The 27,241-nt window shown below is 42.2% G+C and overlaps 1 protein-coding gene and 1 non-coding gene across 2 annotated transcripts; both read right to left on the reverse strand.

The window, feature by feature from the left end:
* Positions 1-600: 600 nt before the first annotated feature.
* TRNAY-GUA (transfer RNA tyrosine (anticodon GUA)) lies at positions 601-690 on the reverse strand. Its single transcript is given in 2 exon segments — positions 601-636; positions 654-690. It is a non-coding gene; the product is annotated as a tRNA-Tyr (tRNA).
* A 10,022-nt stretch (positions 691-10,712) lies between these two features.
* Positions 10,713-26,817, reverse strand: VCPIP1 (valosin containing protein interacting protein 1). Its single transcript, XM_036405907.2, has 3 exons — positions 23,889-26,817; positions 18,835-18,921; positions 10,713-15,921 (listed from the first exon to the last, which is right to left on the reverse strand). The coding sequence occupies exons 1-3, from the start codon at positions 26,575-26,577 to the stop codon at positions 15,050-15,052; spliced, it is 3,648 nt and encodes a 1,215-aa protein (XP_036261800.1). The 5' UTR covers positions 26,578-26,817; the 3' UTR covers positions 10,713-15,049.
* Between the last annotated feature and the right edge of the window lie 424 nt (positions 26,818-27,241).

Consider the following 27,241-nt stretch of genomic DNA (forward strand, 5'->3'; position numbering starts at 1 on the left):
CGCCCTTAGCCCCGGCCCGGCCCCGGCGCGTCAGGCATGGCTCGGCCTGGCCGCTGCCCGCAAGGACGGGGCGCGCAGCGGCCCCTTTCTCGCCCCTACTGCGCCTCGCTCTCCGATGCTGTCAGAGCTGCCGCGGGCTCCGGCGGCGCCCGCCGCCCTCCTTCCCTCCGTCTCCGGGCCGCTCTGCTCCGCTGCCCTGCCCTGTGGCCGCCCGGCCCCCGCCGCGCACCGGCCGCCGCCACCGCCGCTCGGGCTCAGCTGCCGGCGCTCGCGGCGCGCTCGGCCGGTGCCGCCCGAATCTCGCGCGCAGCCTCCCCCCCGCGAGCCGCCGTTTGAATCTGCGCAGGCGGACTGACGCCCCATTGGCCGCCGCCGACCGCACGCGGCTCCGCGCGCCGGGCGGGAGGGGGCGGGGCCTCGCGCCGGCGGGCGGGCGATGTGACGGGGCCGGGGCGGAGGGAGCGGGGCGGCCCCGTCGCAACGCCCCGCCGCGAGCGCCCGCGAGCCGCCCCCGCGCCCGCGGCAACGGCGGCGGCTCCCGACGGCAAAAGAGTGAGAACGTAACGGCGGGGCCGCCTCCGCGCGGCAAAACCAAGCGTCTCCTTCGAGCCGGAATCGAACCAGCGACCTAAGGATTCCCGCGGGCCGCGCCTCTACAGTCCTCCGCTCTACCAGCTGAGCTATCGAAGGGAGCTGGCCGGTGGCTCTGCTTTTTGGCAGAAATCCTTTTTTCTGGGTGCCGCTGGTGATGTTCGTCGTAACTGGAGGTGGAATTCCTTTCCCGAGAGCGGCTGGAGCACGGAGACGCGCTCGGGACGGACACATGGAACTCCGGGACGGAAACACGGAATTGCGAGCGGCCCAAACGCCCGGCGGCGGCTCCCGTGCCCCGGGCCCTGCTGCCCGCGGGTCGCTCAGCGCAGGGGGCGCGGCGTTCTCGGCTTCTCACGCTCCCGCGCCGCGGCGACCTGTCCCGGCGGACGAGGGCAGCGCTTTCCCGCTTCCCTCCCTTGCCGAAAAACCCATGTCCTGTCGTTGCTCGCGTGCTTAAGGAGAGGGAAGCGGGGGTCTCATCCATCAGCTAGCCAGCGCTCTTACGGGCTCCTGCTCCAGCCTCGGCACGGGTCTCTTGGGAAGAGGCCGCCCCCAAATAGAATCAGGTTGGAAAAGACCTCTCAGATCATCGAGTCCAACGTACGACAACAACACCGTCAACTGCATCACGGCGCTGAGTGCCAAATCCAGTCCTTCCTTGAATGACCTCCACAGGCGGCGACTACACCACCTCCCTGAGCAGCACATTCCAATGTTTAGTCACCCTTTCCATGAAGAAATTCCTAATGTCTAACCTAAACTTCCCCTGGCACAGCGTTAGACTGGGTTCTCTCATCCTGTCACTAGTTGCCTGGGAGAAGCTGAACCCCACCTGGCCACAGCTTCTTTTCTGGTAGAAACATGGCATCGCATCCTCGTGTGGCTATGCTGATGGACACGTGGACTCCACACAGCTCCTAGGAGAACAAGGTGGGAGCACCTGCTTTAAAGACAGGTGTTGGCAGCTGCACAGTCAAAAAACCCCAGAAAGGGTAGAGACAGCCTTTAAAGGTCCTCAGTCGTGGTGTTCACTTGACACTGGAGCACTCACATCCGTCACAGGGACAAAACATCACTTTTTATTAAATGCAATGTGATTTTTACTTTAGTGGTACAAACAAATCACCAAAAACAGCAGATGGTTTCTTATCCATCATCTTCTTTCCAAATATATATTTTTCAATAGTTTACTTAAGGAAATTTTCTAACCACCACCACAGAGGCAAAGACCTCCTGAAGCTGTCACCATCATGAAGTAAAAGCTACATTCCAGCACAACCTCTCTGTGTTCTAGGTATTTCCCAACACAAGTATTTAGCTGGAACTATAGAACGATTGGGGTTGGAAGGGACCTTAAAGATCATCAAGTTCCAGCCCCCATGCAATGGGCAGGGACACCTTCCACTGGACGAAGTTGCTCAAAGCCCCATCCAGCTTGGCCTGGAACACTTTCAAGGATGGGGCATCCACAACTTCGCCAGGCAACCTGTTCCAGTGCCTTACCACCCTTAGTTAAGGGTGATCATTTTTTCCAAATATCTAATCTAAACCTACTGTCTTTCAGTTTGAATCCATTCCCCTTTGTCCTGTCACTACATGAGATGTTTCAGTTCTGCTTTAAATTGTAATGCTTTAAATTGTATTTAAAAAGAGGTGCTCCACTCCCTTAATCATCTTTGCAGCCCTCAGCTGGACATGCTGCAGAAGCTCCTTGTCTCTCTCATCCTGAGGAGCCCAGAACTGCACACATCACTCCAGATGTGGCCCCACCAATAGAGGAGCAGGATCAGCTCCCTCCACCTGCTGGCAATGCCCTTCCTAATGCACTCCAGGGAACCTTCTTGGGCGCCAGGGCACACAGCTGGCTCATGGGCAGTCTGTTGTCCTCCAGGATGGAATACACACAAGTTATCTGAATAAACTAAGCCATGCGTGGAGTCTGTACATCCCCACAGCACTGGGGCTGTTCCCAGTGCATCCCCAGAGCACTGTCAGTGTTCCCAGTACATCCCCACGGCACTGGGGCTGTTCCCGGTGCATCCCCACAGCACTGGGGCCGTTCCTGGTTCATTCACACAGCACCACCAATGTTCCCAGTGCATCCCCACAGCACCATGGATGCTCCCGGTGCCTGCGGGCGGGAACGCCGGGCTCGCAGCGCCCCCTGCGCGGGCACGCAGGAACTACAGGCGGCGGCGCAGCCCCCATGGCACGGGAGGGCAAAATCGCACCAAAATCGCACCAAAATCGCACCGTTACAAGGGCGAACTAGTATCATTGCATCTTTCACAGAGAAAATTAAGTCCTTGAGGGTTTTATTTGTAGTCTTTGCTAATAGGTCTTCAGCACCAACCTACATTCCCTGTGATGCACTTTTAGTATCCAGAGATGACAACGCAGCAGGTTTCCCCACATCAAAGCTCTGACAGGAGTCTTTGAACTACAAAAGCTGTAATGAAAAAGTAATAAAAACCACCCTGAGACAGGATTTGTGTCATCAGCCTCATACAGTATGAAATGGCATCTTTTAGCACTCATTTATATTTAATTCACAGTGAAAGGAGCCTGAAATAAAAATATTATTGTCTAAATAGGTGCCTTGTATATTCCCATAGTAACACGTGTGTTCCTAATTTGCAGGAAATAGATCCTGAAAGCATTAGCTGAAGCAAAATGCTAAAATAATAAGCACTGATGGCCCTGTTGTTAAAAGGAATAATAGCCTAAAGATGTAGTTTGTTATGACATCCAGTAAACATTCTCCTTGGAGTACACCAGTAAGCACATACATGCCTCACTTCTTTTTTTTCTTTTTTTTTTTTTATCCTGTTTCTGTCCTGTGTGACAAGGCCTAATGTTTGGGGTTTCTTTTGCTCCTACATGATTAAAAAAAAAAAAAAAAGTATGGAGATGCATTCCCCTCTCTCTATTTCTTCTTAGCTTCTAATTACTTGACAAAACCGACCCGGAGGTCTACTGCTCTCTTCAGTGACCTTATAAGAATGTAGGCACAAACAGACACTGTCTCTGTAGCTGGATTTGGATTGTCCCCTCCCATTCCATCTGAGCTGCCATGGCCCACAAGCCACCAGACTCAGTTTCATAGGCTTCTGATAGGACACACCAGCCAGCAATATCTGAGTCCCATTGTGCAAGAACTGCTTTCTGCCTTGCTTTGCCCTGCCCAAGACTCCCTTGTGACAAAGGACAGCCCAGTTCCAGCCTGGACCCAAAGACCATGACCAGGTGCTGCTGGTTCAGGGTGTCAGGAGGAGGCAAATCATAGCTCATAGACCTTCAGTCACAGTGACATACTTCCAGTGGCATTTTTTGCCACTTTCCCCTTACCTTAGAACTGTTCTTTGAGTCTCCTGACAAATCAAAACCAAAGACTTGAATCAGCTGTTGGCATTTGGATCTTGCTTGGGTTTTGTAGTGTTGCCCAATTACTATGGCAGTGGGCAACACATTTCCATAGACAGGGACATTTGCTCTTACCCAGATAATTCAAAGGGCAAAGTGCCCTGGAAGAGTGATGGTCCTATCATTTGTTCCATTATTTATTCCTTCTTGTTTAGTTTCCTGCTGATCTACAGGAGGAAAACTTCTATTAGGCATTCATTATGACTTTATCTAACAGCAGATTGTTCCTGCTGGGCAACAGATCCCTCCCTGTGCAACACTGATGCTTCAAAAAATGTCACCAAGCTGCCATAGTATGAAGGTACCACACTACAAGGTTATATATAAAGTCTATATGTATACTACTATTTACTGCTCTGATTTGGTGAGAGTTCCATCTATTTCCTGACAAAGCCTTTAGTGAATAAAAAATAGCAGTCATGATCCCACTGCCTATTGCCAAGGAAATGATAGAAAAACTCTGAAGTCACATGCAGAAGTTTGTAATTCTTTGCTGTTATGCACTGGAATTTCATTGTGAATTCAGGCAGCCAATTTAACATTTCTCTGGACAATAAAGCAGTACATGGATGTTCCCTGGGAGGCTCAGGGCTTAACACCACTGACTTGAAGTTAAGAATAATCAGTCTGTCCCAAATGTTCTCTCTGTAGGTTGTTTGGAAACCTTACCACAGAGAAGCCAGAGTCTTTGTGAGGATGATTCTCAGCACAAATAATCAACAAGGCAGGCAACTGATTTCTTAGTATGAGAGAAGAATCTAGAAAAATTCCTACAAAGTGAACTCAAGAATCATTTTTTGAATTGTGGAAAACAGGAGGCTTATTTCCTCAGCAAACAGTTTCCCAACCAATTGCTGCTGGTCTCACAGAACTATGATCTATAAAGTAAAAGAAACACTTGACGATTGTAAAATAAAGAAAAAGCTCAGGGTAGGTGACTTCACAGGTCTTTTAGCAGGTACTTTCCTTTTAGTAGTTTTCAGTGCTTTATCACCAGCTGCTCCAATGACTGCAGTCTTCAGAGCTCAGCTCTGGCTGAAACACCAAATATGTCAATCAAACCACGTGTATCCATCAAGTCTTCAGCCCAGCTGCTTGACTTGGTCTCGATTCAATGTCACAGCACCAGCATTCAGCAGCCAAGGTGTTCTTCCTTGCATCATCCTGGTGGGGTTGAACTTCCTCCTCGTGTTTGGAGAAATTCCCAGTGAAGAGCACAAGGATGCACACCAGATACTCTTTGAAATTAAAATAGTTTTTCATATGACAGCACCTTATTGTCTGCATCTGTTCTATGTGTCGGTACTGAAGATTCCAGCTTGTCATCTGTACTCCAGTCATGTCACAGCCAGTTCAGGGGAGCTGCAGTTCAGAATAATTTCAATTTGCTATGTGCCTTCAGTCATACTTAGTCGTGTTTTATTCTTTTCTTTTTTTCCATCTGCTTGGTATCAAAGATTCTGAAGGACAATATTCTGTTCATGGCTGATCTGATTTTGTTGAAATTCTCCCTAAATGCTTCTTATAACATTCTCCTAAAATGCTAAGTCTTAAAGGATCAGCCCTTTCTCCCAGAAGAGTTAGCAAGTTCTGGGCACTTTGACTCAACCAATTTACAGAGCCTCTTGCAGAGGGGAAGAAATAGTGTTACCTTTGCTTAATTCAATTAGCCTGTGTTCAGACATTCTGAACACAGAAGAATTGCATGTACTTTGTGATTTCATGAATTTACTTACTGCATTGACAGTATTCATGCTAGAGTAGCGAGGGTGGAAACAAAAGGCTTAAAGGCTACCATATCACAAAAATACCAAAATAATCTAGTGTATCTGGATGGCCTCAGAATTTATTCTGGTGCATTAACCTTCCTGACAATCATGCACACAAAACATCTTGCATGTTTCCAAAGCAGCCTATATCAGCTTATCAAGGAGGCTGTACAACTATTGAAAGAATTCTGAGGTGGCCTTGAAATCAAGCCTTGGACTGAAAAAAACAACCACAGTTCCCAGGCTCAGAAGACCAGTAAAGCAGCTCCATGGATATAGCCCTGCCAGAGACCAACACTAGGATCCTCTTCCACAGAGTGCAGGGAAATGGTGTCACTGCATAGCTCAGATGGATGCTGTCACTTTGAAACCAAGCCCTGAGCCTCACCTCATCTGCTGTGCAAAGTACAGTGGCAGCTAGACTGATTGACAGCATTCCTTTAAAGAGACAAGTTTCATTTGGCAATCACATCCCCTATAGTTTCATTGGCATGAGCATTCACTTAAATGAGGCACTGTACAGGCAAATATTAATTTTTAGGGGCTGAAAGTGGAACAGCCTTGAATCAATGAAAGAGAGAAAAACATTCTTAAGTTTACACCCAGACATTACCTATTATCTTGCTATCAACTCTCACAATAATTAGTAATGATACCACAGCAAGATTAGATTATAATATTTATCTCGGTTAACAACCTTTCTAATTTCTCAAATTCCACTTGTTTATGTTGGAAATTATGAAGAAATAATTTTACTAGTTCTGGTCAAGTATGCAAATGTCTTTAAAAAAGTATTTCACCAACATATTTACAACTTTGGAGACCAAAGGGGACATATGCAAGTCACCTGTTAATCAGGTACCAGCATTACCCCATGGTTTTAGAACCACATCCTAGCAAGTCATGACTAGAAATGCAAGAGAAGTCAACTTAATTCTCAGATATTCCTCAACTCCAGGAGTAAACAATTACTCTTAAAGAAAGGGACCAAAGCTATCAGAGCCAGACTGAGCCACTGACAGGCAGGCAGCAGTAACAGTGTCCTGGCAACTGCCTGAGCTAGATTCAGGCAAGCCTAGATTCAGCCTAAATTCAGTAGTATCCTGGTGATAGATGAAAAGCACTTGCTCAACTTTCTACCCAAAAATCAAAACTACTTGATAAAAAGAACAGTGTTTTGATTGCCAGCTTTCCAAACTAGCAACAAGACTCCCAACGCTAATTACAAAAATAGGAACCACACAGACAAATCTGCCAGGATCACAACCAGCACTCCCAGAGGTGCTGGCCCCTGCTGCTTGCACAACAATGGTTTGCCTCTTTGTCCAAGGCAGTGTTGCTCCCATGCCCTGCAGAATTCCAGCAAGAGGAGAGAAGAGAGATCAGAGGGTGCTTACAGATCCAAAAGACTGCATACCTCCATACCTGGCTCCACTTCTCCAGGCAGAACAGGTGTACATGAAAGGTCTTCAGTCACTGTAAGTGTATTTTCTGAGTTTGTGAAAAATGGGAGTTTATGAGAGTTTACAATTTAGAACCTCAGGGTTAGGGTTGGAAAGAAACAAAATGTCAAATAATAAAAGGTTATTTTCACAGTGGCAATAGATAACTGGGAATTTTTGGGCTGCTGACTTAATAGAGACCTGAGAGTCCAAAGTTACCATGCTAAGGAGAGAATGGGCCAGCTCAGCTGACCTCAAATGCAGGGAAGAAAATAAACCAAAAAAAATGTTGGTGAATGTGGCAGGGGAAAGAAGTGGTTACAGTTAGGAAAAACAGAGGGAACAAAGAAGTAAATCATGGCATTTAGTTTTTTCCATTGTACCATGCCTTGACTTTTCTTATTTTGAAAGCCAAAAGAAGCAGGTACTCTTGACCTTTATTTTCTGCATCCCTCTTTGCTGCCTGCAAAAATAATTGCTATTTCCAGCATCTGTCTTAGGAAGCCACGAAGAGCCTTATTCTAAGAAAGACACAGTGGAGAAAGAAGTAGTGTTCTTGTATGTGAAGTGATCAGATGTAGGATTTGGTATGCACTGAGCAATGCTTGGGCAGATTTGAGCATACAAATAGAAATAAGAGTTATGTCGTTCCCCCCACGTTTAAGTTAGGCTCTTGCCTTTTCTGTGTATTTTGGCTTTTTTCTTACTGCCACAAAACCTCTTCATGGGCAATGTGTGTAAGGTCTCACCCCTTCTCTCCCATGGGGTTGAAATGTATATATTTGGCAGCTTCTGTTCCTGGGAGAAAACAAAGGTGGATCTCAGGGAAATCTCCAGATTGGGAGTGAGCCACTGCAGCCTCTAAAGTTTCACCATGGAGATGGAAGAACACAAAACATGGCTGCCTACCAAACAATGTTAATTTTTACAAACACTGATAAATCCCTGTGCATCTTCTTCCCTTCTGGATATGCAGGTAAGTACTCCCATCTCCCAGCAATCTCCCTCTGTTCCTTTCTGTGCCATATAAGGTTTCTGTGCTTGCAATAAGGTTTTCTTACACATCAGTCTAATTTGTGTGAAATTCAATCATTTGTTGCCTCTTACTGTCTCTAAGAGGCACAGTATAAATAGAGGACAATAAACTTGCAAAAATATCCATGGTAAAAAGGATATAGACTAAGAGTTCAAGAGGCAGATGAAAAGCAAACAGGAAAGGCAGTCCAGTGTCAGAAGACCTCTTGAGGATTTGCAGAGGCAGCACAAATGCATGTGGGAAAGAAGAATTTAAGATCAGGAGGTAGAGTCTGGAAAGTATTGCTCTACATTTACACAACAATGTGACAATCTAAAAGAAACTTAATTTTAAAGAAAATCTTATACACTGACTTGACAAAGTAGCCTATAAAATCAAGTTTTCTTATTCTGAAAGAAGTTACTTGAAGTATGCCTTGTGGGTGTGTAAGAAGTGACTGTGCATTTCATACAGCCAGACTCCACAGACTGTTGGCTAATAAGAACCACAGTACCATTTAAACCTTCTTATAATTTCTAGTAACTTCCTTCCATCTGCCATTTTCTTTTAATTTTTCATTTATTGATACGAGTTTCCAAACAGCACAGACCCAGTCCAGACCTACAGGATCACTTTAGAAGTGAAATTAGATTTGCTACCAGCAAGGCAAGCCACTAGAAGTATTATTTCCAGTGGAAAACAAAATTAGGCAGTCTTTTAAAAACAGAGGTGGATGAAGTCCAAACACAAGTCTGTGCAGCTATCTCATAATCAATGTTTTTCAGTAACAGAACAAAGAATAGCAGTCTTTTCTGAAACCTCTTAAAGTGCCTGCAAGTTACTGCAAGAGAGGTCATGCTTACACTGAAGCCTAATTCCTCTGTGTTAACAGATGTTCAGAATAACCCAGTATACATCAATTTAAGTAATTCAAATCCAAGTAATCCATTTCAAACCAGCTGCAGCAACAGGGTTTCTGCAATGTTAACTTGGCCATCAAGTCTACTGTGAATCTAAACACCTACTTTTCTTCATCCATTTCTGAGTAATAAATACTCAAAACTACACAAACCAGTAGAAGCCAACATATATCAAAGCCTCTACATCAAGCAAAGCAACATGATTTCAATTACCTTCTGCAGACAGTATAAGGTGTTTGAATTGACTTTGTAATACCAAAAGCACCGTCCATAACTTGCTACACATGCTGATGAATATCCAAGGTTCACTCTCACCCTGGCCCTAGGGATAAGATTGTATTTTGAGGAGTTTTATGGTGACAGGAAGATGGGGTTTTACAATGATGTTACAACAGATTTCCTGTGGACATGCATAAGAAAAAAATGAGACAGACCAACCAACCAACAAATAACCCAAACCAAACAACTTGAATCCAAAATAAAAATTTAGACAGATATTAAGACTGTACAATTAAATGCAGAAGTAAAATGAAAACACTTTGAAACCACACTTAACTTTGTTGCTTCATACATTCAGTACTGGTCTTGGCTAAAATGATAAGTACTGTATTAATAAAGATGAGCAAATTTCTAGCTTAGCATTAATCATTTAAGCTTTTGAAATACAAATCTTCTGAAGGATAATTTTCAATTCTTCATGACATGACATGCAATCAAAATTAACAGTGTATTTACACCCATCATTTTAAAGAAGGCTTTAATGCTAGCACACTTGGAATTAAGGCCTTTCAGTAAATACAGGAAGAAGTAACACAAAAGTTTTGCAGATGGGTTTTATGGCTTGTTTCTAGGCTCAGAAGTCTTGATTAAAGCCAATTTGTGAAACAAAGTACCACATGTAGCTGGTGGGAAAAGCATAGAGATAATTTAGATAGTTGTCAATATGTTCATTTTTGAGTATTGCCAAATTTTCAAAAGCGGATTTCTTCCAAATTGTACTTATTCATACTTGAATATTAAATGCACACATTAAAATTTTGCTTTGAAATACACTTTGACCAATGTTTCAAATCACAGATTGCAAGGTATCTTAAATGCTGACTTGGTCAGCATTTTTCTACATCTTCTTCATGACAATTTTGAAAAAAAAAAGATTCAGGTCTTGAATTTTGGTCTCAAATATATCAAACATATGTGGTTTAGAAACCTCAAATTCAAAGGTCCTATGTGTTCAATGAAATACTTAGATTAGGCATGAGGTCAAAAAACTCAAGTTTTTTCTTAAAGAGCTTTTCTCTCAAAAAACTGTTTTGAAAAAGAACCATTACTAAAGGAAAATGGGTAACATCAGGTTTTACTTTTCTAAGAATTGTATCAGTTTTTCAACCTCTGTACTAGTATTCATGTATGGAAGTAAAATGCAATTTATATGCAAAATGCAGAAATTAATACATTTTCAACTGACTCATTTTGTAGGCAAATCAGCATTAATGAAACAAGCTAATGTGTGAAAGGCTAGATAAAAAATACACATTATAAAACCAAAGCAGATGTTTCAACTTATAGTTTTAATATAGCAATCAAAGAAAATTCCAAATACTGTACAGTGAAGTGTAGTATAGTACACTATATACTGTTATAATACACTATTGTTACATTACTGATAAAAAAATCAAATATAATTAGTACAGCAATCACAAATAGAACAAACCAAACCTTGCTGGATAACAGCCAGTACTGTGAGATGGTATAGTTTCTATGCTAATTTATTTTTAATTCAACATGTAAAGCACTTACTTTTTAAAAAGATTTTTTTTCTAAATATATACACTATTTTAATTCCTATTTATACATTTTAAATAGCATTCCCTCCTAAAAGTGCACTCTTTCATTTCTTGGCAATAATCCTCATCAAATGTAAAATAACTCTGAAAATACCACTCTTGTTTCAACCTTTTATTGCTCAACCACAGGCATAAGGGCTCAGAGGGAATCCTGCATTCTAAAGATCTTAAGCAACTTCTTCATGAAGATAAACTGATATCCACAAGCAAAACAAAGAAACCACTCTCTGTTGTGGCTTTTTTTAACAAAAGGATTAACTTCATATTCATATTATTATTATTTTACAAAAGCATGTAGATTCTGATATTTAAAAATAGGAGCCAAACAAATGTAGAGATAACAGTGGCATCTTCTTAAATCATTCATTTTCCATACAACTCAGATCGAGCATCACTCTCCCAACTGTAAACATACCAAGAATTTTGTTACCTGGCATTTTCAGCGCATTGAAAAAGTAGCAACAACTCCACTAACCCTGTGACAATGACAACAGATTCTACTTTATGAAAGAGTGTAAATCAAGTATTTTGGCCCTGCAGGGTTGTTAGCACACAGCCCCGTGGCACTGTGCCTCTGTGACACTGCTAAAGCACTCTGGCAGAGGCAACATCTAGCTTGTATTTTGCAGCCAGCACAAGACTAGTAAACTACATGGAATTCACAAAGCCAACAATGCACACAGCTGTTTTGTGACTACAACAGGGAAGACATCCCAAATATATTTCTTTGATTTCATTTGAAAATCTGCTATTTATTTTCCCTTGCTGAAATGCAAACAATTCAGACAGAAACAGCACTATCAAAAAGTCAACTAAGCAGCCAGCCATTTGAAGTAGTAAAAGCCTTGGAAAACTGATCTGTTCTCCCGAGGTTTCCCATATGCTCATCAGCAATCTAGTTCATTCCCTTTTTTATTTTTGTACTAGGCCTGTATTTTTAGCAATCATCTTTTCTTTGGGTTATACATACTAAGCCATAGTAGCATTTAGGATTTTCTAATGATGTGTCTTCTTTGCCATGAGACACAGCGTAGAAGATCCTTGGCCTTCAGACAAGAAGGTAATCAAGGTGGGTACTCAAAACCACAACCTCTTTCCACAGGCAATTTGGTAGCAAGAATTTGGGTTGGTTGCCTTTACTTTTCAAGAAAAGGGCACCATTCTTGACATTTGAGAAGTCCTACTGACACATCTTCTCATCCACAATGAGCCAAGTCTTCCCTGCCCTTGTACCCCAGCAGTATTTTCCTGTCTCTAACAGGGAATTCTAACAAGCACACTGGTGCTCCTTGGACAGGCACACAGATTTGTCTCCACTTATATTTGCACCCACTGCCAGCAACCAAATGAAACATCTGTTCCAACTTACACTTCAGTGTTCTTTATTTCACTTCTCCTGCACAGTCACATCTCACTGGCACATAGATGAAGTTTAGCTTCACTTGAGAGTACCAAGAGCTATCTATCTTTCTCAAAACCACTGATATTAAATGCATGAAAAAGCTATGTGAGATAAGAACACTGCAAAGAAATATGCACAATCCTGCCTTCCAGAATTCACACCAGCAGATCTTGTGATTGACATTTTACCAGTCCTGTGAGACCATCTTCTTTTAGGAACTGGAGGGTTCTGGTCTACACGACTTGAGTGGGCCCGAGATGACACTAATGGTGAGTCAAACAGAGCTATTATCTGTTTCTATGCCATAAGAAGGAAAATGTCAAATTACTGCTGAAATGGGAAGTGTGTCAAAACTAAACCAAGCCTTCCTCTTTACACTGTAAAAGGCACACAAACTTCTGCAGTCTTCCCAGAAAGGCATGAAAGAAGTAAGCATTTTTTCTTGAAATAGGAATGATGGGCAATAAATATTTCAATTTATTTCAAACTTGAAATTCTGTCATATACACTGCTCACTCATTATTTTTCCAGCCAAGGAAGACTTTTTTTCCCCTAAAGAAAAGGTCATAACTATCAAAGCATTGGCTACCTGGTCTAAAATGCAAGAAATCCAGGAGATTCCTCCCCCCCAGCCTCTCCCAATTGACATTCTTTCCCAGAACAAGTCACTGCTATACTTTTTCAACACTGTGACAAAGCACAAGCCTCTACTCAACATTTTCTATATAGATGCAGCCTTCAGCGAGCTAGACTGATTCATGGGAGACTAAATGTTTTCGAAGTCATGGCAGGCTTCCAGGTGCTGCATGTGCATCCTGTTTCTCACTGAATAAGCCCTGCCAGTTAATCAGTGCATCAGCAAGGTCAGTTCTGGCAAGCCAATTACTTCATACATTCCAAGTTTCCAAATTGCTAACTTACCGGATAGCAATTTGAGATCTTAACATTTTTCATTTGTGAAAATGTGGTATTTATATTTTACCTCTAAGTAGTGTATGAAATCATAAAATATTTGTACTATCTACATAAAAAGTTAACCAACAGAGTAATTTTAATTTACTTTGACAAAAGAGAAGGGCTATTCTTTAAGTGACTTGCTTCATTTCAGTTCTACATACAAAAATAAATCCTTCCCCATGGGACATTTTCTCATACTAATGCTTAGAACTGTTTAAGTGATTAGAAATGTAAAAAGTGAGGAGACTTTCCTGAATACAAACATATACAACACAAACCACATTTGTGAACTGGTAAAAACCTACATGTGCACAAACACAGACTTCAGTATTTAAATGCTCTTAATTCCTTTGAAGCTGTATTAACATCTTTTCATCCATTCAATGTTATTTTACCATGAGAAGAAGCAACAATAGTGCATTTAAATGACTATGAAGATAGGAAGCAAAGTGCAGTATCAGAAACACATTCCATCCTTAGGGAGCAAGCACAATGGCTGCTTCTTAAAAACTAGCACTACAGGCCTGATGAACACACTGCTTAAGTGGATACCAGCTCTATTATCACTGATGCAGGGAAATCTGCATCACAAACTGAAGTGAGGTTGAGAGAGGTGGGTAGTCTTTGTAGACACTGAAACAGCTTGTATCCCTTGCTCCCACAGAGTAAACAGTGAGCTTCTAAAAGCTCAATTATCACCAAACACTTTAGGATAATGCATGTTAGAGAGTCATTTCCTTCCAATAAATTGTTAATTTGCTCTTAAGAGGACTGCTGTTATTTCATTTTTGCTATTTCTAACCAATGCTAACAATCTAAGTCTTCTAAAAGAAATGGATTTGCCATTGAACATCTGCTCTTACTTGAAATTGCCAACTTCTCTCCCGTAATTGTCTCAAAAGTTGCACAACCACCTGACCAGTTTGGTATTTGGGAGGAAATGCTACCAAGAGAGCACCAAAATGGTTGTGTTGGCTCAGACAGCCATGCATAACCACACCACATTCAATGTACTTCATCATTTGCTATGTGGCCTTTTTTAGAACTTGCTTTCCATCTGACAATAGGAGAACTTAGACCTCAGTTTACTAAAGTTATACCTATTCCAAGATTTCTGAGAGGAGGGTATGAATGAAAAAGTTATTAAATTGGAGAAGTGCCAGCAAAGTGTAATTAAAAGTACTGTATATGCTGCATTATCAAATTGAGCAGAAGTTTAGTTTTAGTTACTTTTTGAAATGTATGTCTAATTTATGACAATAGGGTATTTTTTAATTGGAATTAAGTATCTGGGACAGAATTAACTTTGCCATGTTTCTAGTTTTGCCTGTTCTAGCCCTTCCAGTAACCTTAAGCTAGCATGGTAAGAACCTTGCATGGGCTTAAATTTTAAGACTTCTAAGAAATTAAAAGTTACAAAGAATTTTCAAGAACCCACGTGTACAGCAGATATTCATCTCAGTGCATTTCCTAATAACTAATTTACAGGTAACAGAGCCAGCCTGGGCAGCAGTATGGTAATATTGAAAGCTATTGCCAATCACATGCTTATCATGCACTGAATAAGATGATATAATCTTTGACATACATACAAGATTTAATAACTAATCACTTTGTGTGGCCCAGCCAATAAACATTACATTTGAACAGTAATTTCTTCTACCCTTATTAGATTTTAAGCTATCAAGAGTGATCCATTGGCTCAGTTGCATTAGTGATTCCTGCATCTTGACTATCCATCTCCTCAAGCTCCTCAACAGAATTTCCCTTTTGTGCTTTAGACCTTGCAGGGAATGCTGTTCCCACAGAATTCACCATGTTACCATCAGTTGATTCAGTATTCAAGTGTTCAGTACCACTTGGTGCAGAGAATGATTCGGGTAAGGCAGCCTGAAAGCTCCCAGTTTTAGCAGTTGAACTCACTGCCTCTACTTTTCTTTGAGATACATCAACTGATGCTGACTGCTCTGTATTCTGATCCCGCAAATGTCTATCCATTGAAGCCTGAATAGAAGAGACCATTTCCTGCAACTTTTTTCTCTGTGCCTCAATCAAAGTGGGGTCAAGCTGCCTGCTGTCTCTCATTGTCACAACTCCCGGTGCAATTCGAATAAGCTCACTGTTACCAGAAGCAGCTGTGAATACAGAAGGCTCAATTTTAGCAGAAGGACTGAAGTCCGTTTCTGTGCTATGCTTTCTTAAAAGTGGTGTTTCCCTGGCTCTTTGATCGTGTTGTTGACTACTAGATGCAGTTCCTAGGGAATGACCCTTTCCTTGAAATGCAGTTATGTTATGTAGTTGTTCAGATTTCTTTTTCACTACTCCACCACTACCCAGCTTCAGTATTCCATGTGAAGGACTTGCTTCCCTGCTTCTTGAAGCAGCTTCTGCCCGCACTTGACTTAAGGCCTCTTTAACCAGCTCTTCAACATCGGGACCGATCGGGAAGTGCCCAGCAGCATCCACACACAGCTCCAGTCTGTCTTCTGCTGCATTGTACACAAAGTTTTTACCAGGCAGATGTGGAAAAGTGCAGTGCTTGCCATCAGCCAAACCTATAAAGACAGGAAAAGTTATTCAAGGTGCTAACATATTTTAAGGCATGCTCTGAACACACAGTAATTACTTTATTTAAATTTACTGAATCAAGTATGTAAAATCAAACACTGAAAGCTACTACTGTGGGAGAAAAAACATAGGCTTTTATGCCACACAATAACCACAGCATGCTGCAAAGATGCTGCTGCCTTCTGTGATGACTCTGATGAGGAGACAATACTGTACTATTACAAGATAAAATGACCACACTGCTACGACTTGCAGTTCTATGCTTGCACTAATGTAAAACAAGCCAAACCCCATCACTACCACCACCCACACCCCCAAAATCACACAAAACCAAACCATCAACAATCAAAACCCGAAAACTGACAAGGAGAACATTTCAAAACACTATCTGGAGAAATACTATTTGAGACTACTTCCATACTAGTTAGAATTGAAGCAGGATTTCTGGTTGCCTAACTGCTGCTAAGCCTGAGGAATTTCAAATTTGCTATTTTGTCTTGTTCTCTGAGAGGAAGTGTTGCTAGATTAACAGAAGTGTTTCAAGCTTACTGTATTTAGTAGTCCCAGATATTATAACTATTAACCTTTACAAAATAAACATAAGGCATAATATTATTGCTCTGCTGTTTGTTTAATTGTCCCACTTGACCAGTCTGTTAAAATTGAGAGTTCACTAGATAATTTTAAGTTCTGAAGTTTCTTTGCGCCAAAAATGGACAACATTCAGTTTTTACAGTTTATCATCATAAAACACAAAATAACTCTTTCAACTCTGTCCCATGCAGCCTTTGGTAAAAGCAGTAAGGTATCACTTCAGTGATGGTGGCTTTCTGTGAGTTAAAAGCTATCTGCAGATGAAAACTTGGCTGCAACTATTCTCTTCACTTTAGTTCCATCAGCTATGCATGGAGAGCTACAATGAAAACAACACAGTTTAAAAGGTGCCAGGAACAGGTAAATGGTTGGGATTTTTCCTCTCATTCTCAAAATTCTTGAAGAAAACCACCAGAAATTATTCAGAAGCAAAGCAACACAACAAGCAAATTCTATTTCTGTATTACCAAATACAATGCTTTCAAAATTAGTATTCTGGGCAACAGTGGAAAAGGTCATTCAATAATTTGATAAGTTATTAAACTGTTTTCATCCTAATGAACCTACTTATTAGTCTCATCCTCCACAGCTTCTGATTCATACATGCACAATTGCAGAAGACCTACAAATAAGATTTTATTCTGAGAGCTTCAGGCATGTAGCTCCTTTCTTTACATATCCATGGGAACCAATAACCAAACAGCCAAAATGCAGAACAGAATTTAACCTCAAACACCTACCTGTCTAACTTCGCCTGAAGAACATATTTTAAGTACATAATTTAGCAGCTCAACTTTCATTTGCAAAACAGAGAACTGAAACAATTCCAATGATTGACCAAAACTGCCTCTGAAACTGCAATCCCAAAATCTCAAAGTAGGACCTTAAACAAGATCTATTAAATCAAGTTTCAATCAATTAACAGTACCTACACTTCACAGACAGCTTTTTTCCCAAGGTCCAGTATGATAAGTACATTATTACATTACCTAAAAGATTACAAATAGATAAGTAGCTTCTTAAAGTGGAAAGATAAGTCAGATTGTTGCATACTGAAATTGTAAAAGTGTACTAATGCTGAAATAGGAATTGTACCTACATTATTGCACTTCTCTGTATGCAGGCATTTTACACTATTATCTGCTACAGCCTTATTTCTCACACAGTAAGCTGGGAAAAAATGGCTTTTAAGTTAGATATTTTCTGTGAGCTGGGTTAAAATTCCTTGGATTCATTTCAGGATTTCAAATCTGGCTAGCCATTAACTGGTCAAAAATACCCTTTCCATCAGGCACTGTTTAAGCTGATTCACTTTCCACAAACAATGCAGCACTCGTTACTGCACAAGCATAGTAAAAGAAGGAAAACGAAAAGGAAACATATAACACACTTAGCATGCTAACTCTATTATCAGGCTAATAATTCAGTGAGAGTTAGTGAGCATTGAGTATATCACACATTTAAAATTTCCAGAAATAAGTAAGATAAAGTTAAGGTTGATAAAACTGCCTAAGAAAAAAATCAAATAGCAAGAAAGCAGTAAAGAGACCACTGTAATAGCTGAAATCACAACAGCTAAACTGTGAATGCAAAGATTTCATCAAGAAAATAAACTTGGGGAGAAAATAACTCCTTAGTACTTTCTTCTCTAAAGAAACAGTTGATATTTTTTGTGGGCAGTATTTTTAAAGCTATCTAAAAATCAAATGTACTCTATTTGCTTGGTTATTCTGCACAGAACCCAAGATGCAATATTCAGCAATTCAAGAAGGGAATGGATAGTTTTACTTTTGAACTATAATCTTAGGAATATGAAAAACAAATTTAAGCAATCATTTAAATTTAAAACTTGCAGTACCCTGTATAAAATATCTACTACGAAGCACAAGAAAGGTAAACTCCTTATCCAGTAAGCATCTTACAGTAAAGGAATAGGTGTCATGATTTGCTTGTTGTTTGATCTTTACAGGAGAAAAAGATTAAGAAAACAAAAAATCAGTTGATTTTTTTTTTGGTCATATTGTTACTAAGAAAAAAAGAAAAAGAGTTGTTTGTACAATTCAGGAAGTGAAAATTTCAGGAAGTAAGAGGTTTAAGTTCAGTGAAATAGGTTTAGGCAGATTCCCTAGTCTTAGTCTGTCTGAGGGAGCATTAGGACTTCTCCAATATTTAAGAATGAAAATTTACCATAGTAATAGAATAAAAAAATATATATTTATGCTTACAAGTGACTCAATACCAATTGACAGTTTTCAGGATTTGGAAACAGAGGAAGGAAGGAATAAAAACAAAACAAAAAAAAATACCTGTTGTTTTCTTCATTATGCTGTAGAAGACTCCACCCTGCTGAAACAACTGAGGAAGGCCCTTTGCGTAAGACCAAACATCCTCTCCTGTAAAAATCAAACACAAACATTAAAATTAAACAGTTGTATTTTCATATTATAGACAATGGCTGAAAATGTTACTCCTTAAATCAAAAGTGGAGTCCTCACTATCTTCTATGCAATTAAGAATTTGAATTTTTATTGCAAATGCACAGAACATGAGCCTGGGACATTGAAAGACTTTTAGAAAAACATACCACTGTCTGCAGTCAAATATCCTACATGTTCTAGAACAAAGGTTCCCAAATTTGATTTGATCCAAGGTGCAGCTCCCTGTTCTTTGCCAAGCCCTAAACATGAGTCTCAATTCCCCTCCTACCTCTGCTTTCAACATTAAACTAGGAAATTACTAACACGCTTCCAAAATTCAAGCATATATCCTTGCTCATTAAAACTTGAATTCTATATCCCTACACCTTCTCAAAAATCAGAGCTCAATTTCACAGCTGCCACACAGTAGACTTAATGCTGCAGCTGAGACACAAACGTCCACCCAGGCAGCTGCATAGAAGCTGTGTCTGTACCTTGCTTTTCTTGAGAGTTAGAAACAAAATACCAACCATGAGGCCCTGGCAGTCCTGTATAACCAGCGTTTCTCAACAACGCCAAAAATGGCATTGAAATGTGACAACTTTAAATGCCATGGAGAGGAAAAAAACCCAACAACCTAGACTACATAAGGAAAGGAATATAAAAAACCGAAAAATTGGGTTACAGTGATGGACTATCAGTGACCTAACAGCACCTGCTCAATCATTTCAGATCTGCATTTTGCCTATACCCTTTTCCTTATTATGCTAACCACTTACCTGCTTCAGAGAAGTGACTTGTGCTGTAGCTGCCTAAGCAGTACAAACAGAAAGTTCTAATAAATTCTATTCTCCTGATGCAGAAACAACTACTGTGCATACACATTTTCAGAAAAAAATTGTTTTTCCCACTTTCTATCAAATATACAAGGAACATATCGATACATTTTAGACAGAAATTGCCCCCTTCTGTAGGGATTGAAATCTCAATAACAACATCTCTCAAATTTCTATTAAGATTGCAAAATGTAAATCTTCAACTATAGTTAACTGGTTGTACTACTTGGATAGAGAAAGCTGGAATGTGTGAGGCTGTAAAATATGACCACCAATATGTCTTTGCTTGCTGTTATAGGGAAAATAAAATAAAACAGCACAGGAGGCACAGGACTCCCTGCTCGTCTGTTCCCCCACAACTGTCACCTCTCCACTGCAGGCATTACTCAAGCCCCCATTCACTGTACAAAAGTACATTCACCACAGTCTGACTTTGGATGTTTTAAAGACAGGAGACTGATATAATCTGATTAATTTTGAAAACATTCCTTCAAACCATATGTGCTCAGGTTCATTGCATTCATTTGCACATCAAGCTCACAAATTCAGCCTTTGCTTCCAAGACGAACATTGAAGTAATAAACCAACTGCTCTTCTTTCTTATTTCCCATGATCTACTGAAGGAAGTCTTCTGTCACCGCCACCTGTGTCCTTGCTCTCACTGGCAATTTGAAATGCACCTCCCTATACACAGTGCCTCCAGAGCAGTCTCCCTGATGGTTTAAACACTGCCCACAGGAATCAAAACAACCACTGCACTGAGAACTATCAGGATACAGCTACTGAGAACTATCAGAACACAGCTCTCACTCCACTGAAGCCTGAAGAGGCCATGGCCAGCAGGACTCCATACTAAGGACTCCTTTACTGCTGCATTGAGCAATCCATTACTATTTGAAGCACCCCCTTTCATTACACAAGACAACCACTGGACTTAAAGCAGAAGTCCAGTCTTAGAATTACTGACATTTTCCTAGGAAAGATTCCCTATTTGCTGTGGGCATGATTTTTCAAGCCTTGCACAAAGGAAGCATCACTGTTTAGACAGCCTTTTATGCAATACTAACAAGTACTACATGCAGGAAAGCATAGAGAGCAGGGCTCACAATACAAAAGCATCAGCCACTGAAAGAAATACAAACTAATGACACTGTTTTGATAGACATCTCCCACTGGAAGGAAAAAAAGCCCAGAGTTACAACTGGACTTTCCCAGATCAGAGGAACTAGTGTGTGTGACTCAACTGAACTACATTTGAGGTTTGCACATTTGTGTTGCTAGCTGAGTTTTACCATTTGTTTTGGATTTGTTTGCCATGGTAGCAAGATGTTTATAGGTCACAAGTTAATTTGGATGAACATTTAGTTAGATTAAAAACTCCCTCAAGATACTACCTTTATCAAAGAGATTATACTGTTCCTACTCCAGCACACACTTCCTCAGCCAGACCCCAATCCCAGAACATTAAGGTATGGGAACAAATCAAGACTGTCCTACTCACAAATAGGCCTTGTTCACTGATATAAGTTAGCCTGCAGCTGCTGCAAGCCCAGGACTGTCACTTCAGAGAACAGAGAGAACACACAACGTGCAACACAAATAAAAAACTCAATTGATAAACATATGTTATAGGGAAGTTCAGCTGGCTTCAAAGCAAGCTGTTTAATTCCATGAAAATTCTGGTATCACATAATACATTAAATTTAAATCTGGCTATTTTGATTCCTTGTGTATGGATGAATTCATCAGTGAAAAACAAACCAATCAAAATACATTCATATCTGGCTTGCACATATTCAGAGTGCTTCTGCAGGGATGTAAGTAAATCTGATTTAAAATATAATGTTTGAAATATGTTAATGCAAAATTCCAATTCCTTTAGTAATTTCCCTACAGAATTCTGCATTTTGAGCTAAAAAAAAAAAGAAGAGAAAGCTTTACAAAAAATCATGTATAATATGTTAATTGGTCCAGAAATTACAGTGTTTAATTTCCCAGGGCTTTTTTAAAAATTATATACAGAAAAACTTAAGAACATGATCTAAAATTCTAATAAGTAACTGAGACCAGAAAAGAAAAATTCTAGTAGCTGAAATAAGAAAAATTCTTAATTCTACAGGAGACTCTGTATGAAAGAAAATGTTTTAATCACACAGAATGCATAATTATGGATGTCTGAAGACACACTTCCGCTACAGGCACTGAGGAAAAGAAAAGTGTGCCCAGCCCAATGAGCTATAATCTATCACAACAGCATCTCCCCTCTACACATTCTAATCTCACTGTATTATAGGAATGTTTTTAGCAGAATCAAGTTACAAAGCTGGCTCTCAGATCTTTACAGCAGTTTTAGCAGTACAGAAATGCTGTTGAAAAAAACTAAGGCTTCTTGTCTCAAAAAGGCTGAATATGCCACCTTGAGGAATTGCCACCCTTAAGAAAGTGCAAGGACTTAAGAAGTTTGCTAATCTGTTGAAAAATCACAATTGTGAACAGTCTAGTGACTAGATTTCTCTCACAAGTATTTTAAAGGAAAATGAAGACCCAATGAGAAAAATGATGATATAACAGCATCTTATTCAGTAGTTGCATAAGGTTTTATAACTGGTTGGTTTATCACTTGCTGCTGCTTTTACTTCTATCAGTAATACACTATGGATGCAGCCAGAGAAGGGTGAGATAAATTCTATTCTAACTGATGCTCTTAAAGCAGAAACCAACAGTAATGATGGCCAAGACAAAAAGCCTTTCTTGCATACAAGATCAGCTCACAGTTTATGGATAAGCACCTGTGAAATAATAACACACCTTAATGCTTAAGTCACCAAGATATTTTTAAAGCATGCCAAAGTTTTTTGAAGTCAGTAACTATACTTCCAGCAGTATTTCCTGCAGACAGGAAATAAGCTTCATCTTTTAAGCTTCATCTAAAAGTTAAGACAACTTTTAAACCTAACTTTTTCCTGCACTTTGGAACTGGGGTGTAAATGTCAGTGTGACGAGGGGAGTAGTGATTCAGCACACTATCTTGTAAAAGACACAGGAGTAAACAATCACACTTGGAAAAGAATCAAAGTTCTGCTTGATAAATTTCTGACATAGCACTCTGTGATTACGTAATTGTTTCGTTTCTGAAACATCACATGCTTTAGCCACACCAAATCCCTCCAGCAAAAGAGAAGGCTCCCACAAAAAAACTGTAAACATGACTATTCAACTGGTTCATAGAGCTGAATGTATGATAATTACAGTTCTACTTCCTGCCAGAAAGCAGCAAGGACTGTGAAACCTGATGAACAAAATACACAAACAGGGATCCAAGTCTCCCGAGTTCAAAAAGGAAAATAAAAAACACAGGCACCCGAGAAAAGTCCTTTTGTCTTGAATTATTCATAGTCAGATTTACATGACTGATAATTTATACGTATAGCTTTGCAACCTTATGTCCAACCTTTGGAATTCAGATCCATGTTTAGATTCTTTCAGTTTCTCCTCTGTTTATATTCTGAAATAGTACTTTTCTTAAATCTTTAAAAGGACCAGATCTTAATTTAAAACAAACAGATTACTTAAGGAGAAAATGCCAAGTTGATATGCTTAAACCAAGACAACTCCCTGTGGGGCCAAATGTCAGGATTTCCTCCTACTACAAAGGTGAAAATTTGTTCCTCAAACTTCCAATGAGCAGACACTCAGCATCCCCTTCTCACCCCTGCTCTGAATTTATTTCCTGAAACCTGAGGGAGATGTAGGAAAAAAAAGTCTGTAGCTTTCACACATACACTTCCAATGTGTGCCTAATGAGAGGCAGGAAAAACAGAGAGACAGGACAGCAGAGGCAATGCAATCACCTCTAAACAGCAATTTTTGAAAGAGGACTTTGTAGCAAAAGAAGAACAAGTATCTCATATACCCCATATATACATTTCTAAAAGTCACTGACAGCATATTAAATGTTCTTCTAATAAAGGAATAAGGGATTTTTTTTCAGCTACAAGATTAAGCATGATTTAAGAAAAAGGGAAATGTGTATGTAACTACAGTTGGCAACATGTTATCTTCTACTTAAAAACACAATTTTGAAGAATAGCACAAAGTTATCCTTACCCATGAGCGTTGCCAGAAGACAGAGTGAATACATCTCCTTGTCAACTTGCTCTTGCAGATCCTTCGACGAGATCTTACTGGTCACAGCAACATCTTCGTGTTTCACAGCATGGGCTGAGTGAGCTGAGGCAGCCTGCCTGCCTTCCTCCTTGCCCTTCAGAATTTCTATGGCAATCCTGTCACCGTGCTGCAAAGGAACAGGCTCGTTTTCCATGCCTTCTTTGGGAGGCAGAAGCTCTTTTGGAGGAAAGCCGTAGCGAATACATTGCAAATACGGGGGAATATTAAATTCTCTTGCTATGCTTTCCTGGAGCTCCAAGAAGGTGGTAGTGCACTTCAAGGTAAGCATTGACTGCCTCCCGTCATTGGTGGTTATCCGAATTTTCTTTTCCTTTGCAGATGTTGGAGAATACGGGGTTTTGGTTGGTGTAGCGGGTGCAGACGAGGGCCCCTCGCGAACAGCCCCGGGAGAAGCAGTCCTAGGCTGCCCTTTATGCTCTTGTTTCAATTTTTCACTTTTCCGTTTCTGCATTACAGAAGCCTGGTCCGCAATGTTCTGCTGAATAGTTCTTTCAGCCTTGCTCATATTCAACTCCTCCTTGTGCAAAGTTTTAGTCTTCTGTCCAGTCAAAATGATTTTGGTTGGAAGTTGCGACTCTAACTCTTGTCCTTGCTGTACATCATCAGCTCTTTGGGCATGAGCACCATCGATATTTACAGGGGTATAATCATCAGGGTTCTTTTTGGCAGTTTGGTGCAGTATTGTGTTGACAACTTTCTGCACCAGAATCTCGCTACCAAATTCACCGGGGAAGTGCTTGGTAACAAGTTTCATGGCGACATCGTACACATTGCTGTTCAAAGAGGTGTCACTTTCATACTGGAACCAGTAGACAGTCTCTCTCACCACTCTTCCACCCCACTCTAGAGTTATAGGAAAAGCTTCAGGCAGATTGTCATATTCTTTACCTTCCCAGTAATGCTTGAATCCACAGCCACACTTGCCACCTGAAGACCTAGTATTAGTTCTGTCTCCATCAATATACAAAACAGACCCATCTTCTCTGACGCGACGCATTAAGTTACCGTGGCACCAGTTACAGACAGTCAAATTACTCAGACCATAGTCTGGTACCAGCACATCCTTCACAGGGTTGTAAGAACACACCAAACTGTTCAGGGGAAAACTGTAATTTTTGTCAGGCCTTAGCTGGCCGTGAGTGCTTTTTGCCAGGTTATACAGCTTCCCGCCAGGAGCCAGCCATTCTGGGGGAACGTGATGCTCTGAAAGAGCCCCACAGATGAGGCACCTGTGAAGGCGGTTGTCCATCACTGCTTTTTTGGCAGCTGCAGTGACCTCTTCAGGCTGGACCCCTATTACACCAGTCCTTCTGTAGAAATATTGATGCACATCAGCTACAAGACTGGGGTGGATACCGTGTTTACTCATGAAAACCTCCTCCATTGCAGCAACAAGCCTCATCAAGTACTTATCCTGCAAACTTCTGTCTCCTCCAATAATACAACCACCATCCTCCTCTAACATGATGTACTTTTTGATGAGGTCTTGAGGAACTCCCCAGGCTTTAGGAAGCAGCTTCCTAGGCAGCTTAGGTAAAGCAGCACCTTTTATTCCAACCAGAGGAATATAATGGTTACGTCCTGAGCTACTCCACGCAATACAGATCGGCTTGTTCAACATGCCATCTTTCCCCATGCATTTTTCCAGAGGTATCAGACCAGGGAGGAATGTTGCTGAATAATCTCCAGAGCTTCGCATTCCACTCAAGGAGTCTAACAGGATGATAGGCCGGTGAAGCACGTTGGCCAGACCAAAGATGTGAATATTCCTAAGGCCCATTGGCACACCTTCTGGAGGAACAAACAAAGGGTCACATTCATTGATAATATCCTCCCACTCTGCAGCATCAATAAAGTCATGGAAAAGTGCCTTGTAGTGGCTCAGATTCTCCTCAAAATGCTTCTTTAGATTCTCTCGGAGAGCATGCCAGAACAGCTCCCTGCCAACAAGCGCTCGTGAGACTGCATGGACAAGGCAGTGGCCATCTCCATCCACGTGGACAGGAATGAGGCACTCTTGACTGTTGTTGGCCTTCTTGATGTCCTCCAGGGTGTCGTGCAGGTAGATGAGGCTGCCGGAGCGATCCTTCCCGTAACCCATGGTTTCGACGTGCTCTGGCTCGATGAGGAAGGCGCGGTCGCCCAGGAGGGAGCAGTCAAAGATGTCTCCCTGGTTCATCTCCGTGAGGAGCTTGGCTTTGCCAGTCTGCTTGTCCATCCCATAGCGGGCCAGGATGGGGGCCAGGAGCTTGCAGTGGTAGTTGGAGAGGCCGTGGACTTTGACGAGCTCGGTGTTCCTGCGGGGCGGGCCGGCGCCGCTGACGCCCAGCAGCGCGTTCCGCAGCAGGTTGTGCAGCACCAGGTCGGGGTCCGTCACCTCCTCCACGGCCAGCAGCTGCCGCTGCTCGTGGCGCCGCCCGCAGTCCGTGCACTCGATGCTGCCGCTGCCCTGCGGCCCGTGCGCCGGGAAGAACAGCCGCGCCTGGCATTTGGGATCGGGGCAGGTGCCCGAGAAGATGCGCCGGTCTCGCTTCTTGGAGGCGGACGGAGGCGGCGGCTGCGGCTGCTGCTGAGGGGACGGCGGCGGCGGCTGCTGGGGCTGGGACATCGCTCCGCTCCTCTCCGCCCGGGCTTCACCAGCACCCGCTCTTCCGCCGCCCTCACAGGCGCATTCCCTGCGCGCCGGACAACGACCGCCGCCTCTCAGACGCCGCCGGTGCCGGTGCTGCCGGTGCTGCCCGTGCGGTACCGAGCGCCGCCCGCCGCCCGCCGCCCGCCGCCCCCCGCCCGACGCGGAAGCCGCCGCCGCTCTCGCCGCTCTCACCGCCCCTCGGCCGCCTCAGTGCCCGCAGCGCCGCGGCCTCGCGCACTTCCACGCCGGCGGCGCACGCGCGGCGCTGCAGGGGCGGATGGGAGCGATAGTTTCGTTCGCCACTAAGGCCCGATGTCGGGAAGGGATCTACGTGCTATGGGGAGACTACAGAGTCCGTGATGCCATGCGGCGGAGAGTGGGAGGGCGGGGGAGGGGCAAGCCCCGACGGGGTTGCTGGGAAGTGTAGTCCGCGGGCGAATGGGCCGGGAGGGACGGGCAGGGCACTCGGCGGCGCTTGTTGCGCTTCCTGCGGGAGCGCTGGGGGTGGCAGTAGGGTGTGAGGTAACACCCCAAATGTACATTCCTGCTCTGTCTCGCTCGGATGTTGGTCTGATGTGACACCTCACGTGTATATTCTTCCTCTGTGCCCCTCAGGTGCTGGTATGAGGCAACACTCTAC

The sequence above is a fragment of the Molothrus ater genome, chromosome 1 (genome assembly GCF_012460135.2).
Source record: "Molothrus ater isolate BHLD 08-10-18 breed brown headed cowbird chromosome 1, BPBGC_Mater_1.1, whole genome shotgun sequence".
Lineage (NCBI taxonomy): Eukaryota > Metazoa > Chordata > Aves > Passeriformes > Icteridae > Molothrus > Molothrus ater.

Bases quoted from the DNA above. Each gene is read 5' to 3' on its own strand.
- VCPIP1 (XM_036405907.2), bottom strand. From the start codon at position 26,577: ATGTCCCAGCCCCAGCAGCCGCCGCCGCCGTCCCCTCAGCAGCAGCCG. The intron at 18,922-23,888 runs GTAAGGATAACT...TGATTTTTACAG, and splicing joins TCTTCTGGCAACGCTCATGG to GAGAGGATGTTTGGTCTTAC. The intron at 15,922-18,834 runs GTATTTTTTTTT...CTGTCTTTATAG, and splicing joins CATAATGAAGAAAACAACAG to GTTTGGCTGATGGCAAGCAC.